This window comes from Sinohyriopsis cumingii, chromosome 18, assembly GCF_028554795.1.
Source record: "Sinohyriopsis cumingii isolate HCF-2022 chromosome 18, ASM2855479v2, whole genome shotgun sequence".
Lineage (NCBI taxonomy): Eukaryota > Metazoa > Mollusca > Bivalvia > Unionida > Unionidae > Sinohyriopsis > Sinohyriopsis cumingii.
Window position 1 is genome coordinate 59,264,012 of NC_142978.1, and position 18,082 is coordinate 59,282,093.

The 18,082-nt window shown below is 38.4% G+C and overlaps 1 protein-coding gene across 1 annotated transcript in view; it reads left to right on the forward strand.

Annotated features, from left to right (window-relative positions):
- LOC149776744 (nucleolar MIF4G domain-containing protein 1-like) overlaps positions 1-18,082 on the forward strand; it is a 92,073-nt gene that overhangs the window by 39,236 nt on the left and 34,755 nt on the right. The window contains exon 9 of the mRNA XM_089941412.1: positions 137-230. Coding sequence (XP_089797538.1) covers positions 137-230 — 94 coding nt within the window. The remainder of the gene's footprint in view (positions 1-136; positions 231-18,082) is intronic.

An 18,082-nucleotide genomic window follows, 5' to 3' on the forward strand; every position in this document is an offset into this window, starting at 1 on the left:
ATATTTGTCATACAGTGGTTGTCATGAAGATTGTGGCATATTTGTCATACAATGGTTGTCATGAGAACTGTGGCATATTTTGCATATCCCAGGATGAGATGAGTTTCATGGCTTGTGGATTATTTATTCTTTTCAGGTGGCACATAGTGCTCTCATTTTTGATGTCATCAATAAGCTTGTACAGACCTTCAGAGAGAAGGACATAGAACTTTTGCTTCTCTTGCTCAGAAGTAAGTATGAAATCAAATCCCCATGTGCTTTGTGATGTTACTTATCAATTTTGAAATGAATTTAGTTATGTGAAATTTCTCTTAACCAGTCTAAGATTATGAGCTATAAATATGAAAATTGGCATAACCAGAGATTGAACCCACATCTGTCAAATTCAATAGAAACTTGGCATCTGAACAGTTCATATACATTTTATCCACAGAAACAACACAATCCCTATGACCAGTTGTCCCCATTTCAGATTTTGAAAACTATGGCTGGCTTTAATAATATATGTTATATATATATAATTATCGGGTTTTGAGATTCTCCCGAGAAATTTTTTAGGACATGTTGATAGATGCATGGCAAAGTCAAACTGTTATTATTTAAAACAAAACTCTAATATTTTGCTTAACAACTTAAATAATTTAAAAACTTGTATAACGAATTTTACATATTTGACAAAAGAGGATTAACAGTTTTTATATTTTTGTATACTACTGATGTAATGAAGTATATTTAGTTGTTATCTATCTATATATCTTTATTATTATTATTATTATTATTATTATTATTTTTATTGATGTTTTTAATTGTAGCTACAACATTTTTATTTTTGTGCTTTAATGAATGCATGTAAAATCATGCAGAGAAATGTTAAATAAGTGTTGAATCCAAGGAGTAGTAAATTTATAAATCTTGCAGTACATTTATTTTGCAGATCAGTATCTTTTCTAAGCATTGCATCACTTTATAAATCAGTTATTTAATATATATAAAATAATGCATTATATTGTATAGTTCGCAACTGTACAGATGTATTGTTTGATCTGTATAAAATAATGCATTTTGATGTATTGTTCAGCATTGAACAGATCGGTTCTTTAATCTATAGAAAATAATGCATTTTATTGCATTGTTCTGCTTTTAGTTTTTCTATATTTCTTTACCCATCATTGTAAACATCTTTTCTAAGCCTGTTTCTTTTCTCCTGGGAGGGGTGGCCATTCAAGAGGGGGACTGTATTTGTGAGAAGTATATATATGTTTTTATAAGAAAGTTACATGTAATTTCAAAACAATATCTTCATTTAAAGAAATTAAATAATTATCAAAAGGTTCATCCTGTCTTAAAAATACTTATTTTAGGTGAACATATATTAATAGTTCTTATTTCTTAAGCATGAAATATTTATCCAGTTTTGTATATGTCATGTCTGTTGCTTTGCATTTGTCTTTTTTAAGAATGACCTGTTTGCAGAATATTATCCTTATCTGGTTTCAGTGAGTCTTGTTTTTGTCCTATACTTAAGCAAACTGATGACACAGCAACATCAGTACAAGATATTATTGAAATGTGCAATAAATTCTTCATAAGCATTTCCAATAACTGTATTCAAAACCAGACTAACAACCCATCTGTCATTTATATGAGCTTAAATTCCTGATGATAAATATGTTTCAGTAGCTAACTCTCATGCCATGATACCACAACGTCACACTGTAGTAGTGGACCTCTCACATAAATGCTCTGGGTAATGATCTGTGGACTGAGCAGTATTCTCATGAAGGAACTCAGAAAGAGTTTAACCTTTTTGTTATGGCTGAGTTAGAATACATGATTCACACAGCCTTGGAAAGTCTGTGAATTTTATTGGTAGCCATTAAAAGTATTTAAATTCAGCTCAGATTTGAAAATGCATTGAATTTTGACAAATGGCTTTTATAAGCCATTGAATTTTGACAAATGGCCTTTATAAGCCATTGAATTTTAACAAATGGCCTTTATAAGCCATTGAATTTTGACAAATGGCCTTTATAAGCCATTGAATTTTGACAAATGGCTTTTATAAGCCACTGAATTTTGACAAATGGCCTTTATAAGCCATTAAATTTTGACAAATGGCCTTTATAAGCCATTAAATTTTGACAAATGGCCTTTATATGCCATTGAATTTTGACAAATGGCCTTTATAAGCCACTGAATTTTGACAAATGGCCTTTATAAGCCATTGAATTTTGACAAATGGCCTTTATAAGCCATTGAATTTTGACAAATGGCCTTTATAAGCCATTGAATTTTGACAAATGGCCTTTATAAGCCATTGAACTTTGACAAGTGGCCTTTATAAGCCATTGAATTTTGACAAATGGCCTTTATAAGCCATTGAACTTTGACAAATGGCCTTAATAAGCCATTGAATTTTCACAAATGGCCTTTATAAGCCATTGAATTTTCACAAATGGCCTTTATAAGCCATTGAATTTTCACAAATGGCCTTTATAAGCCATTGAATTTTGACAAATGGCCTTTATAAGTAATTGAATTTTACATGATCAGAGCTTCCCTCCACACAAAAAAACCTATATTTGAAGTATCACATTTTAAAAATGTGCAGTGTTGCTCTGAAATTCATACACCAGTTGTCAAAGTGCACAAAGCACTAGCACTGCATGGTTACCATTATATCCATACTTTTAATCGGATCTCTTGTTATACATATCCAGTCGCTGTTACTTTTTCAAAGCAGCAGGTTGATGTTCCATTTAGTTGAGAAAAAAATGAATCTTTAGATTGATGGAAAAAACAAAGTGATTTTCCAATTAACAATACAACTGTTTTGATTCATTGAGGAAAATATTAAAATATTTTGACTTGGTGGAAGAGGGGGAGTGATTTCTCGATTAGCATTACAAATAGCTGTATTGTATGAATGAGAATTTTTCTGTTTCATCTTGCTGGAAAGTGCATGTCTTAGAAAAGTTTAGTCAGAGAAGTAAAGGGCAGTAGGTACAGGCATACTGTGCATGTTGTCCAAAGATCTGGTGAAAGTGCTGAAATCACATTCAAGAAGTGAGAAGCAAAATCTTTGGAATCATAAACCTTTGGAAATTTATTCATTGGGAAAGAAAAATCGGATTCATTGCCAGCAGAAATGGCAGGCTACAATATGGCTGAGTGTAAAAAGGAAACAAATAATACAAAGGCAAATTTAATTGACTCATTTTGTGTACATTTGGCTCCACCCTATCCAACACCATCCCTTGTACCTCTTCCAGTCACATACAAGGTATTGCTGGTTTTGTTGAAATAAATGATTTACTGAAAGCTGAAATTTTGTGAACAATACAAATAATTGTGACCCATAACTCTTATAAATCAAATGAAAACAACATAAAGCTTTTGAAGCTTATGTTTCCAGAGAGCAACATTGCTGAATGATTTTCATGTGGTAAGTGTCAGACTTATTTATGTATTTTGCAGTGTCAGAAACATGAAGTAGCACACTGGTAAAAGGTAAGAGTAATTGGTTTAATGGAATCTTTAAACTGGTGATAAGGACCTAAAAGCTCAAAAATGTCCTTAAATTTCAGATTGAAATTTCTGTATGAACCTTGGATTAGTTTACAGCAGAAGGGGAATCTATCTCCATGCCAGCCTACTTATCATCCAGCTGAGCATAAGTGGTACTTTTGACTAATGACATCAGTGGACTGATCCTTTACCAACAAAGGTTCAAGCTGGTGAGATGTGACAAGGTCAAGTTCTGCATTCTGAGGCACTGGCTACTCTGAGGCAAGGAACTTATACCCATGCCCAAATGGATCTTCAAGAGACCTGTCATTAGTGTAGAAAACCATGACACCCAGTGTTTTGTATGGGCCATTCTTTCTGCCCTTTACCCGGTGTTTTGAATGGGCCATTCTTTCTGCCATTTACCTAGTCCATGACACACAGTGTTTTGAATGGGCCATTCTTTCTGCCCTTTACCCAGCGTTTTGTATGGGCCATTCTTTCTGCCCTTTACCCAGTGTTTTGTATGGGTCATTCTTTCTGCCAAATCCATGACACCCAGTGTTTTGAATGGGACATTCTTTCTGCCCTTTACCCAGTCCATGATGCCCAGTGTTTTGAATGGGACATTCTTTCTGACCAACCAATTGTCACAGTAATTACAGTAAATATCAGGGAGTGCTTCAGTTTCACAAGCTTAAGTTTCCAGTGAAGGTCTCTGTCATTGCCAAATTTGAAAAGCTCAACCTCACAATCAGCTTAAAAAGATTTGACAAAAACTACTTAAAGCTGCCCAATAATTCCATCTTTGGAAAGACGATGGAAGATCTGTGGAAGTACATCTGTTTCAGTTTGGTCCAGCCCAAGGATCATGGAGTGCAAGCTGTTACACCTGATTGCCAACTCAGCCTTTCAGTTGTTGTTGTTGTTGTTGGATTTAATGCCATTTTTCAGCACACGATAGGCTATACATTGTGGCCAGTATTAATGGTGGATGAAGAAGAACCCGGGAAAATCTGGGAAAGAACCACTGACCCACAAGAAGCTTCTGGCATGCTTTCTCAAATACCCACATTGGCTGAATCCGAGACTTGAACCCACGCAGACAGAGGTGAGATGGCAGTGATCCGTAACGGAGAGCGCTTTAGACCACTCGCAGCCTTTCAGAGCATCTTGGAGGATAACCTCATGACCATACACTCCACTAAAAGCAAGACTCAATTTTAACCATCTCATCTACACAGGGGAGGCTATTCTTGATCTATCAAAATATTTTATATGCGACTGCATAAAGGCACATTATAGTGTTGAATTCCATCTACTCTACACCCATTCACACATTATGATGTTGAATTCCATCTACTTTACACCCATTCATACATTATGGTGTTGAATTCCATCTACTCTACACCCATTCATACATTATGGTGTTGAATTCCATCTACTCTACACCCATTCATACATTATGGTGTTGAATTCCATCTACTCTACACCCATTCATACATTATGGTGTTGAATTCCATCTACTCTACACCCATTCATACATTATGGTGTTCAATTCCATCTACTCTACACCCATTCATACATTATGGTGTTGAATTCCATCTACTCTACACCCATTCACACATTATGGTGTTGAATTCCATCTACTCTACACCCATTCATACATTATGGTGTTGAATTCCATCTACTCTACACCCATTCATACATTATAGTGTTGAATTCCATCTACTCTACACCCACTCACACATTACGGTGTTGAATTCCATCTACTCTACACCCACTCACACATTACGGTGTTGAATTCCATTTACTCTACACCCACTCACACATTATGGTGTTGAATTCCATCTACTTTACACCCATTCACACATTATGATGTTGAATTCCATCTACTCTACACCCATTCATACATTATGATGTTGAATTCCATCTACTCTACACCCATTCATACATTATGGTGTTGAATTCCATCTACTCTACACCCATTCATACATCATGGTGTTGAATTCCATCTACTCTACACCCATTCATACATCATGGTGTTGAATTCCATCTACTCTACACCCATTCACACATTATGATGTTGAATTCCATCTACTCTACACCCATTCATACATCATGGTGTTGAATTCCATCTACTTTACACCCATTCATACATCATGGTGTTGAATTCCATCTACTCTACACCCATTCATACATTATGGTGTTGAATTCCATCTACTCTACACCCATTCATACATTATGGTGTTGAATTCCATCTACTCTACACCCATTCATACATTATGGTGTTGAATTCCATCTACTCTACACCCATTCATACATTATGGTGTTGAATTCCATCTACTTTACACCCATTCATACATCATGGTGTTGAATTCCATCTACTCTACACCCATTCATACATCATGGTGTTGAATTCCATCTACTTTACACCCATTCATACATCATGGTGTTGAATTCCATCTACTCTACACCCATTCATACATCATGGTGTTGAATTCCATCTACTCTACACCCATTCATACATCATGGTGTTGAATTCCATCTACTCTACACCCATTCATACATTATGGTGTTGAATTCCATCTACTTTACACCCATTCACACATTATGATGTTGAATTCCATCTACTCTACACCCATTCACACATTATGGTGTTGAATTCCATCTACTCTACACCCATTCATACATTATGGTGTAGGGGCCCCGAGTGGCCGAGTGGTCTAAAGCGCTCACCGTTACGGATCACTGCCATCTCACCTCTGTCTGCGTGAGTTCGAGTCTCAGGCTCGGCTAACGTGGGTACGTGAGAAATCTTGCCACTAGCTTCTTGTGGGTCGGTGGGTCTTCCCGGGGTTTTCCAGGGTTCTTTCTCCACCAATTATACTGGCCGCCATGTATAGCCTATCTTGTGCTGAAAAATGGCGTTAAACCCTACAACAACAACAACATTGTGGTGTTGATGTCCATCTACTCTACACCCATTCATACATTATAGTGTTGAATTCCATCTACTCTACACCCATTCATACATCATGGTGTTGAATTCCATCTACTCTACACCCATTCACACATTATGGTGTTGAATTCCATCTACTCTACACCCATTCATATATTATGGTGTTGAATTCCATCTACTCTACACCCATTCATACATTATGGTGTTGAATTCCATCTACTCTACACCCATTCATACATTATGATGTTGAATTCCATCTACTCTACACCCATTCATACATTATGGTGTAGGGGCCCCGAGTGGTCTAAAGCGCTCACCGTTACGGATCACTGCCATCTCACCTCTGTCTGCGTGAGTTCGAGTCTCAGGCTCGGCTAACGTGGGTACGTGAGAAAGCTTGCCAGTAGCTTCTCGTGGGTCGGTGGTTCTTCCCGGGGTTTTCCAGGGTTCTTCCTCCACCAATTATACTGGCCGCCATGTATAGCCTATCTCGTGCGGAAAAATGGCGTTAAACCCTACAACAACAACAACATTATGGTGTTGATGTCCATCTACTCTACACCCATTCATACATTATAGTGTTGAATTCCATCTACTCTACACCCATTTATACATCATGGTGTTGAATTCCATCTACTCTACACCCATTCATACATTATGGTGTTGAATTCCATCTACTCTACACCCATTCATACATTATGATGTTGAATTCCATCTACTCTACACCCATTCATACATTATGGTTCTGAATTCCATCTACTCTACACCCATTCACACATTATAGTGTTGAATTCCATCTACTCTACACCCATTTATACATCATGGTGTTGAATTCCATCTACTCTACACCCATTCATACATCATGGTGTTGAATTCCATCTACTTTACACCCATTCATACATCATGGTGTTGAATTCCATCTACTTTACACCCATTCATACATCATGGTGTTGAATTCCATCTACTCTACACCCATTCATACATCATGGTGTTGAATTCCATCTACTCTACACCCATTCATACATTATGGTGTTGAATTCCATCTACTCTACACCCATTCATACATTATGGTGTTGAATTCCATCTACTTTACACCCATTCATACATCATGGTGTTGAATTCCATCTACTCTACACCCATTCATACATCATGGTGTTGAATTCCATCTACTCTACACCCGTTCATACATTATGGTGTTGAATTCCATCTACTCTACACCCATTCATACATTATGGTGTTGAATTCCATCTACTCTACACCCATTCATACATTATGGTGTTGAATTCCATCTACTTTACACCCATTCACACATTATGGTGTTGAATTCCATCTACTCTACACCCATTCATACATTATGGTGTTGAATTCCATCTACTCTACACCCATTCATACATTATGGTGTTGAATTCCATCTACTCTACACCCATTCATACATTATGGTGTTGAATTCCATCTACTTTACACCCATTCATACATTATGGTGTTGAATTCCATCTACTTTACACCCATCCATACATTATGGTGTTGAATTCCATCTACTCTACACCCATTCATACATTATGGTGTTGAATTCCATCTACTCTACACCCATTCATACATCATGGTGTTGAATTCCATCTACTCTACACCCATTCATACATTATAGTGTTGAATTCTATCTACTCTACACCCATTCATACATCATGGTGTTGAATTCCATCTACTCTACACCCATTCATACATTATGGTGTTGAATTCCATCTACTTTACACCCATTCATACATTATGGTGTTGAATTCCATCTACTTTACACCCATTCATACATCATGGTGTTGAATTCCATCTACTGTACACCCATTCATACATCATGGTGTTGAATTCCATCTACTCTACACCCATTCATATATTATGGTCTTGAATTCCATCTACTCTACACCCATTCATATGTTATGGTGTTGAATTCCATCTACTCTACACCCATTCATACATTATGGTGTTGAATTCCATCTACTCTACACCCATTCATACATCATGGTGTTGAATTCCATCTACTTTACACCCATTCATACATCATGGTGTTGAGTTCCATCTGCTCTACACCCATTCATACATCATGGTGTTGAATTCCATCTACTATACACACATTCATACATCATGGTGTTGAATTCCATCTACTCTACACCCATTCATACATTATGGTGTTGAATTCCATCTACTCTACACCCATTCATACATTATGGTGTTGAATTCCATCTACTCTACACCCATTCATACATCATGGTGTTGAATTCCATCTACTCTACACCCATTCATACATCATGGTGTTGAATTCCATCTACTTTACACACATTCATACATCATGGTGTTGAATTCCATCTACTCTACACCCATTCATACATCATGGTGTTGAATTCCATCTACTCTACACCCATTCATACATCATGGTGTTGAATTCCATCTACTCTACACCCATTCATACATTATGGTGTTGAATTCCATCTACTTTACACCCATTCACACATTATGATGTTGAATTCCATCTACTCTACACCCATTCACACATTATGGTGTTGAATTCCATCTACTCTACACCCATTCATACATTATGGTGTAGGGGCCCCGAGTGGCCGAGTGGTCTAAAGCGCTCACCGTTACGGATCACTGCCATCTCACCTCTGTCTGCGTGAGTTCGAGTCTCAGGCTCGGCTAACATGGGTACGTGAGAAAGCTTGCCAGTAGCTTCTCGTGGGTCGGTGGTTCTTCCCGGGGTTTTGCAGGGTTCTTCCTCCACCAATTATACTGGCCGCCATGTATAGCCTATCTCGTGCGGAAAAATGGCGTTAAACCCTACAACAACAACAACATTATGGTGTTGATGTCCATCTACTCTACACCCATTCATACATTATAGTGTTGAATTCCATCTACTCTACACCCATTCATACATCATGGTGTTGAATTCCATCTACTCTACACCCATTCATACATTATGGTGTTGAATTCCATCTACTCTACACCCATTCATACATTATGATGTTGAATTCCATCTACTCTACACCCATTCATACATTATGGTTCTGAATTCCATCTACTCTACACCCATTCACACATTATAGTGTTGAATTCCATCTACTCTACACCCATTCATACATCATGGTGTTGAATTCCATCTACTCTACACCCATTCACACATTATGGTGTTGAATTCCATCTACTCTACACCCATTCATATATTATGGTGTTGAATTCCATCTACTCTACACCCATTCATACATTATGGTGTTGAAGTCCATCTACTCTACACCCATTCATACATCATGGTGTTGAATTCCATCTACTTTACACCCATTCATACATGATGGTGTTGAATTCCATCTACTTTACACCCATTCATACATCATGGTGTTGAATTCCATCTACTTTACACCCATTCATACATCATGGTGTTGAATTCCATCTACTGTACACCCATTCATACATCATGGTGTTGAATTCCATCTACTCTACACCCATTCATATATTATGGTCTTGAATTCCATCTACTCTACACCCATTCATACATTATGGTGTTGAATTCCATCTACTCTACACCCATTCATACATCATGGTGTTGAATTCCATCTACTCTACACCCATTCATACATCATGGTGTTGAATTCCATCTACTTTACACCCATTCATACATCATGGTGTTGAATTCCATCTGCTCTACACCCATTCATACATCATGGTGTTGAATTCCATCTACTCTACACCCATTCATACATCATGGTGTTGAATTCCATCTACTCTACACCCATTCATACATAATGGTGTTGAATTCCATCTACTCTACACCCATTCATACATTATGGTGTTGAATTCCATCTACTCTACACCCATTCATACATCATGGTGTTGAATTCCATCTACTCTACACCCATTCACACATTATGGTGTTGAATTCCATCTACTCTACACCCATTCATACATCATGGTGTTGAATCCCAATCTCTTTACACCCATTCATACATCATGGTGTTGAATTCCATCTACTCTACACCCATTCATACATCATGGTGTTGAATTCCATCTACTCTACACCCATTCATACATCATGGTGTTGAATTCCATCTACTCTACACCCATTCATACATTATGGTGTTGAATTCCATCTACTTTACACCCATTCACACATTATGATGTTGAATTCCATCTACTCTACACCCATTCACACATTATGGTGTTGAATTCCATCTACTCTACACCCATTCATACATTATGGTGTAGGGGCCCCGAGTGGCCGAGTGGTCTAAAGCGCTCACCGTTACGGATCACTGCCATCTCACCTCTGTCTGCGTGAGTTCGAGTCTCAGGCTCGGCTAACGTGGGTACGTGAGAAATCTGCCACTAGCTTCTTGTGGGTCGGTGGGTCTTCCCGGGGTTTTCCAGGGTTCTTTCTCCACCAATTATACTGGCCGCCATGTATAGCCTATCTTGTGCTGAAAAATGGCGTTAAACCCTACAACAACAACAACATTGTGGTGTTGATGTCCATCTACTCTACACCCATTCATACATTATAGTGTTGAATTCCATCTACTCTACACCCATTCATACATCATGGTGTTGAATTCCATCTACTCTACACCCATTCACACATTATGGTGTTGAATTCCATCTACTCTACACCCATTCATATATTATGGTGTTGAATTCCATCTACTCTACACCCATTCATACATTATGGTGTTGAATTCCATCTACTCTACACCCATTCATACATTATGATGTTGAATTCCATCTACTCTACACCCATTCATACATTATGGTGTAGGGGCCCCGAGTGGCCGAGTGGTCTAAAGCGCTCACCGTTACGGATCACTGCCATCTCACCTCTGTCTGCGTGAGTTCGAGTCTCAGGCTCGGCTAACATGGGTACGTGAGAAAGCTTGCCAGTAGCTTCTCGTGGGTCGGTGGTTCTTCCCGGGGTTTTCCAGGGTTCTTCCTCCACCAATTATACTGGCCGCCATGTATAGCCTATCTCGTGCGGAAAAATGGCGTTAAACCCTACAACAACAACAACATTATGGTGTTGATGTCCATCTACTCTACACCCATTCATACATTATAGTGTTGAATTCCATCTACTCTACACCCATTCATACATCATGGTGTTGAATTCCATCTACTCTACACCCATTCATACATTATGATGTTGAATTCCATCTACTCTACACCCATTCATACATTATGATGTTGAATTCCATCTACTCTACACCCATTCATACATTATGGTTCTGAATTCCATCTACTCTACACCCATTCACACATTATAGTGTTGAATTCCATCTACTCTACACCCATTCATACATCATGGTGTTGAATTCCATCTACTCTACACCCATTCACACATTATGGTGTTGAATTCCATCTACTCTACACCCATTCATATATTATGGTGTTGAATTCCATCTACTCTACACCCATTCATACATTATGGTGTTGAAGTCCATCTACTCTACACCCATTCATACATCATGGTGTTGAATTCCATTTACTTTACACCCATTCATACATGATGGTGTTGAATTCCATCTACTTTACACCCATTCATACATCATGGTGTTGAATTCCATCTACTTTACACCCATTCATACATCATGGTGTTGAATTCCATCTACTCTACACCCATTCATACATCATGGTGTTGAATTCCATCTACTCTACACCCATTCATACATTATGGTGTTGAATTCCATCTACTCTACACCCATTCATACATTATGGTGTTGAATTCCATCTACTTTACACCCATTCACACATTATGATGTTGAATTCCATCTACTCTACACCCATTCATACATTATGGTGTTGAATTCCATCTACTTTACACCCATTCATACATCATGGTGTTGAATTCCATCTACTCTACACCCATTCATACATCATGGTGTTGAATTCCATCTACTCTACACCCGTTCATACATTATGGTGTTGAATTCCATCTACTTTACACCCATTCACACATTATGGTGTTGAATTCCATCTACTCTACACCCATTCATACATTATGATGTTGAATTCCATCTACTCTACACCCATTCATACATTATGGTGTTGAATTCCATCTACTCTACACCCATTCATACATTATGGTGTTGAATTCCATCTACTTTACACCCATTCATACATTATGGTGTTGAATTCCATCTACTTTACACCCATTCATACATCATGGTGTTGAATTCCATCTACTGTACACCCATTCATACATCATGGTGTTGAATTCCATCTACTCTACACCTATTCATATGTTATGGTGTTGAATTCCATCTACTCTACACCCATTCATACATTATGGTGTTGAATTCCATCTACTCTACACCCATTCATACATCATGGTGTTGAATTCCATCTACTTTACACCCATTCATACATCATGGTGTTGAATTCCATCTGCTCTACACCCATTCATACATCACGGTGTTGAATTCCATCTACTCTACACCCATTCATACATCATGGTGTTGAATTCCATCTACTCTACACCCATTCATACATTATGGTGTTGAATTCCATCTACTCTACACCCATTCATACATTATGGTGTTGAATTCCATCTACTCTACACCCATTCATACATCATGGTGTTGAATTCCATCTACTCTACACCCATTCACACATTATGGTGTTGAATTCCATCTACTCTACACCCATTCACACATTATGGTGTTGAATTCCATCTACTCTACACCCTTTCATACATTATGGTGTTGAATTCCATCTACTCTACACCCATTCATACATCATGGTGTTGAATTCCATCTACTCTACACCCATTCGTGCATTATGGTGTTGAATTCCATCTACTTTACACCCATTCATACATCATGGTGTTGAATTCATCTACTCTACACCCATTCATACATTATGGTGTTGAATTCCATCTACTCTACACCCATTCATACATTATGATGTTGAATTCCATCTACTCTACACCCATTCATACATTATGATGTTGAATTCCATCTACTCTACACCCATTCATACACCATGGTGTTGAATTCCATCTAGTCTACACCCATTCACACATTATGGTGTTGAATTCCATCTACTCTACACCCATTCATACATTATGGTGTTGAATTCCATCTACTTTACACCCATTCACACATTATGATGTTGAATTCCATCTACTCTACACCCATTCATACATTATGGTGTTGAATTCCATCTACTTTACACCCATTCATACATCATGGTGTTGAATTCCATCTACTCTACACCCATTCATACATCATGGTGTTGAATTCCATCTACTCTACACCCGTTCATACATTATGGTGTTGAATTCCATCTACTTTACACCCATTCACACATTATGGTGTTGAATTCCATCTACTCTACACCCATTCATACATTATGATGTTGAATTCCATCTACTCTACACCCATTCATACATTATGGTGTTGAATTCCATCTACTCTACACCCATTCATACATTATGGTGTTGAATTCCATCTACTTTACACCCATTCATACATTATGGTGTTGAATTCCATCTACTTTACACCCATTCATACATTATGGTGTTGAATTCCATCTACTTTACACCCATTCATACATTATGGTGTTGAATTCCATCTACTCTACACCCATTCATACATTATGGTGTTGAATTCCATCTACTTTACACCCATTCATACATTATGGTGTTGAATTCCATCTACTTTACACCCATTCATACATCATGGTGTTGAATTCCATCTACTCTACACCCATTCATACATCATGGTGTTGAATTCCATCTACTCTACACCCATTCATATGTTATGGTGTTGAATTCCATCTACTCTACACCCATTCATACATTATGGTGTTGAATTCCATCTACTCTACACCCATTCATACATCATGGTGTTGAATTCCATCTACTTTACACCCATTCATACATCATGGTGTTGAATTCCATCTGCTCTACACCCATTCATACATCATGGTGTTGAATTCCATCTACTCTACACCCATTCATACATGATGGTGTTGAATTCCATCTACTCTACACCCTTTCATACATTATGGTGTTGAATTCCATCTACTCTACACCCATTCATACATTATGGTGTTGAATTCCATCTACTCTACACCCATTCATACATCATGGTGTTGAATTCCATCTACTCTACACCCATTCACACATTATGGTGTTGAATTCCATCTACTCTACACCCATTCACACATTATGGTGTTGAATTCCATCTACTCTACACCCTTTCATACATTATGGTGTTGAATTCCATCTACTCTACACTCATTCATACATCATGGTGTTGAATTCCATCTACTCTACACCCATTCGTGCATTATGGTGTTGAATTCCATCTACTTTACACCCATTCATACATCATGGTGTTGAATTCATCTACTCTACACCCATTCATACATTATGGTGTTGAATTCCATCTACTCTACACCCATTCATACATTATGATGTTGAATTCCATCTACTCTACACCCATTCATACATTATGATGTTGAATTCCATCTACTCTACACCCATTCATACACCATGGTGTTGAATTCCATCTAGTCTACACCCATTCACACATTATGGTGTTGAATTCCATCTACTCTACACCCATTCATACATTATGGTGTAGGGGCCCCAAGTGGCCGAGTGGTCTAAAGCGCTCACCGTTACGGATCACTGCCATCTCACCTCTGTCTGCGTGAGTTCGAGTCTCAGGCTCGGCTAACGTGGGTACGTGAGAAATCTTGCCACTAGCTTCTTGTGGGTCGGTGGGTCTTCCCGGGGTTTTCCAGGGTTCTTTCTCCACCAATTATACTGGCCGCCATGTATAGCCTATCTTGTGCTGAAAAATGGCGTTAAACCCTACAACAACAACAACATTATGGTGTTGATGTCCATCTACTCTACACCCATTCATACATTATAGTGTTGAATTCCATCTACTCTACACCCATTCATACATCATGGTGTTGAATTCCATCTACTCTACACCCATTCACACATTATGGTGTTGAATTCCATCTACTCTACACCCATTCATATATTATGGTGTTGAATTCCATCTACTCTACACCCATTCATACATTATGGTGTTGAATTCCATCTACTCTACACCCATTCATACATTATGATGTTGAATTCCATCTACTCTACACCCATTCATACATTATGGTGTAGGGGCCCCGAGTGGCCGAGTGGTCTAAAGCGCTCACCGTTACGGATCACTGCCATCTCACCTCTGTCTGCTTGAGTTCGAGTCTCAGGCTCGGCTAACGTGGGTACGTGAGAAAGCTTGCCAGTAGCTTCTCGTGGGTCGGTGGTTCTTCCCGGGGTTTTCCAGGGTTCTTCCTCCACCAATTATACTGGCCGCCATGTATAGCCTATCTCGTGCTGAAAAATGGCGTTAAACCCTACAACAACAACAACATTATGGTGTTGATGTCCATCTACTCTACACCCATTCATACATTATAGTGTTGAATTCCATCTACTCTACACCCATTCATACATCATGGTTTTGAATTCCATCTACTCTACACCCATTCATACACTATGGTGTTGAATTCCATCTACTCTACACCCATTCATACATTATGGTGTTGAATTCCATCTACTCTACACCCATTCATACATTGTGATGTTGAATTCCATCTACTCTGCACCCATTGATACATTATGGTTCTGAATTCCATCTACTCTACACCCATTCACACATTATAGTGTTGAATTCCATCTACTCTACACCCATTCATACATCATGGTGTTGAATTCCATCTACTGTACACCCATTCACACATTATGGTGTTGAATTCCATCTACTCTACACCCATTCATATATTATGGTGTTGAATTCCATCTACTCTACACCCATTCATACATTATGGTGTTGAATTCCATCTACTCTACACCCATTCATACATTATGGTGTTGAATTCCATCTACTCTACACCCATTCATACATTATGGTGTAGGGGCCCCTAGTGGCCGAGTGGTCTAAAGCGCTCACCGTTACGGATCACTGCCATCTCACCTCTGTCTGCATGAGTTCGAGTCTCAGGCTCGGCTAACGTGGGTACGTGAGAAAGCTTGCCAGTAGCTTCTCGTGGGTCGGTGGTTCTTCCTGGGGTTTTCCAGGGTTCTTCCTCCACCAATTATACTGGCCGCCATGTATAGCCTATCTTGTGCTGAAAAATGGCGTTAAACCCTACAACAACAACAACATTATGGTGTTGATGTCCATCTACTCTACACCCATTCATACATTATAGTGTTGAATTCCATCTACTCTACACCCATTCATACATCATGGTGTTGAATTCCATCTACTCTACACCCATTCATACATTATGGTGTTGAATTCCATCTACTCTACACCCATTCATACATTATGGTGTTGAAGTCCATCTACTCTACACCCATTCATACATTATGGTCTTGAATTCCATCTACTCTACACCCATTCATACATTATAGTGTTGAATTCCATCTACTCTACACCCATTCATACATTATGGTGTTGAATTCCATCTACTCTACACCCATTCATACATCATGGTGTTGAATTCCATCTACTCTACACCCATTCATACATCATGGTGTTGAATTCCATCTACTCTACACCCATTCACACATTATGGTGTTGAATTCCATCTACTCTACACCCATTCATACGTTATGGTCTTGAATTCCATCTACTCTACACCCATTCACACGTTATGGTCTTGAATTCCATCTACTCTACACCCATTCATATATTATGGTCTTGAATTCCATCTACTCTACACCCATTCATATGTTATGGTGTTGAATTCCATTTACTCTACACCCATTCATACATTATGGTGTTGAATTCCATCTACTCTACACCCATTCATACATTATGGTGTTGAATTCCATCTACTTTACACCCATTCATTATTTATGGTGTTGAATTCCATCTACTCTACACCCATTCATACATCATGGTGTTGAATTCCATCTACTCTACACCCATTCATATATTATGGTGTTGAATTCCATCTACATCAACACCATAATGTTGTTGTTGTTGTAGGGTTTAACGCCATTTTTCCGCACGAGATAGGCTATACATGGCGGCCAGTATAATTGGTGGAGGAAGAACCCTGGAAAACCCCGGGAAGAACCACCGACCCACGAGAAGCTACTGGCAAGCTTTCTCACGTACCCACGTTAGCCGAGCCTGAGACTCGAACTCACGCAGACAGAGGTGAGATGGCAGTGATCCGTAACGGTGAGCGCTTTAGACCACTCGGTGTGAATGGGTGTAGAGTAGATGGAATTCAACACCATAATGTATGAATGGGTGTAGAGTAGATGGAATTCAACACCATAATGTATGAATGGGTGTAGAGTAGATGGAATTCAACACCATAATATATGAATGGGTGTAGAGTAGATGGAATTCAACACCATAATGTGTGAATGGGTGTAGAGTAGATGGAATTCAACACCATGATGTATGAATGGGTGTAGAGTAGATGGAATTCAACACTATAATGTGTGAATGGGTGTAGAGTAGATGGAATTCAGAACCATAATGTATGAATGGGTGTAGAGTAGATGGAATTCAACATCACAATGTATGAATTATGATGTTGAAT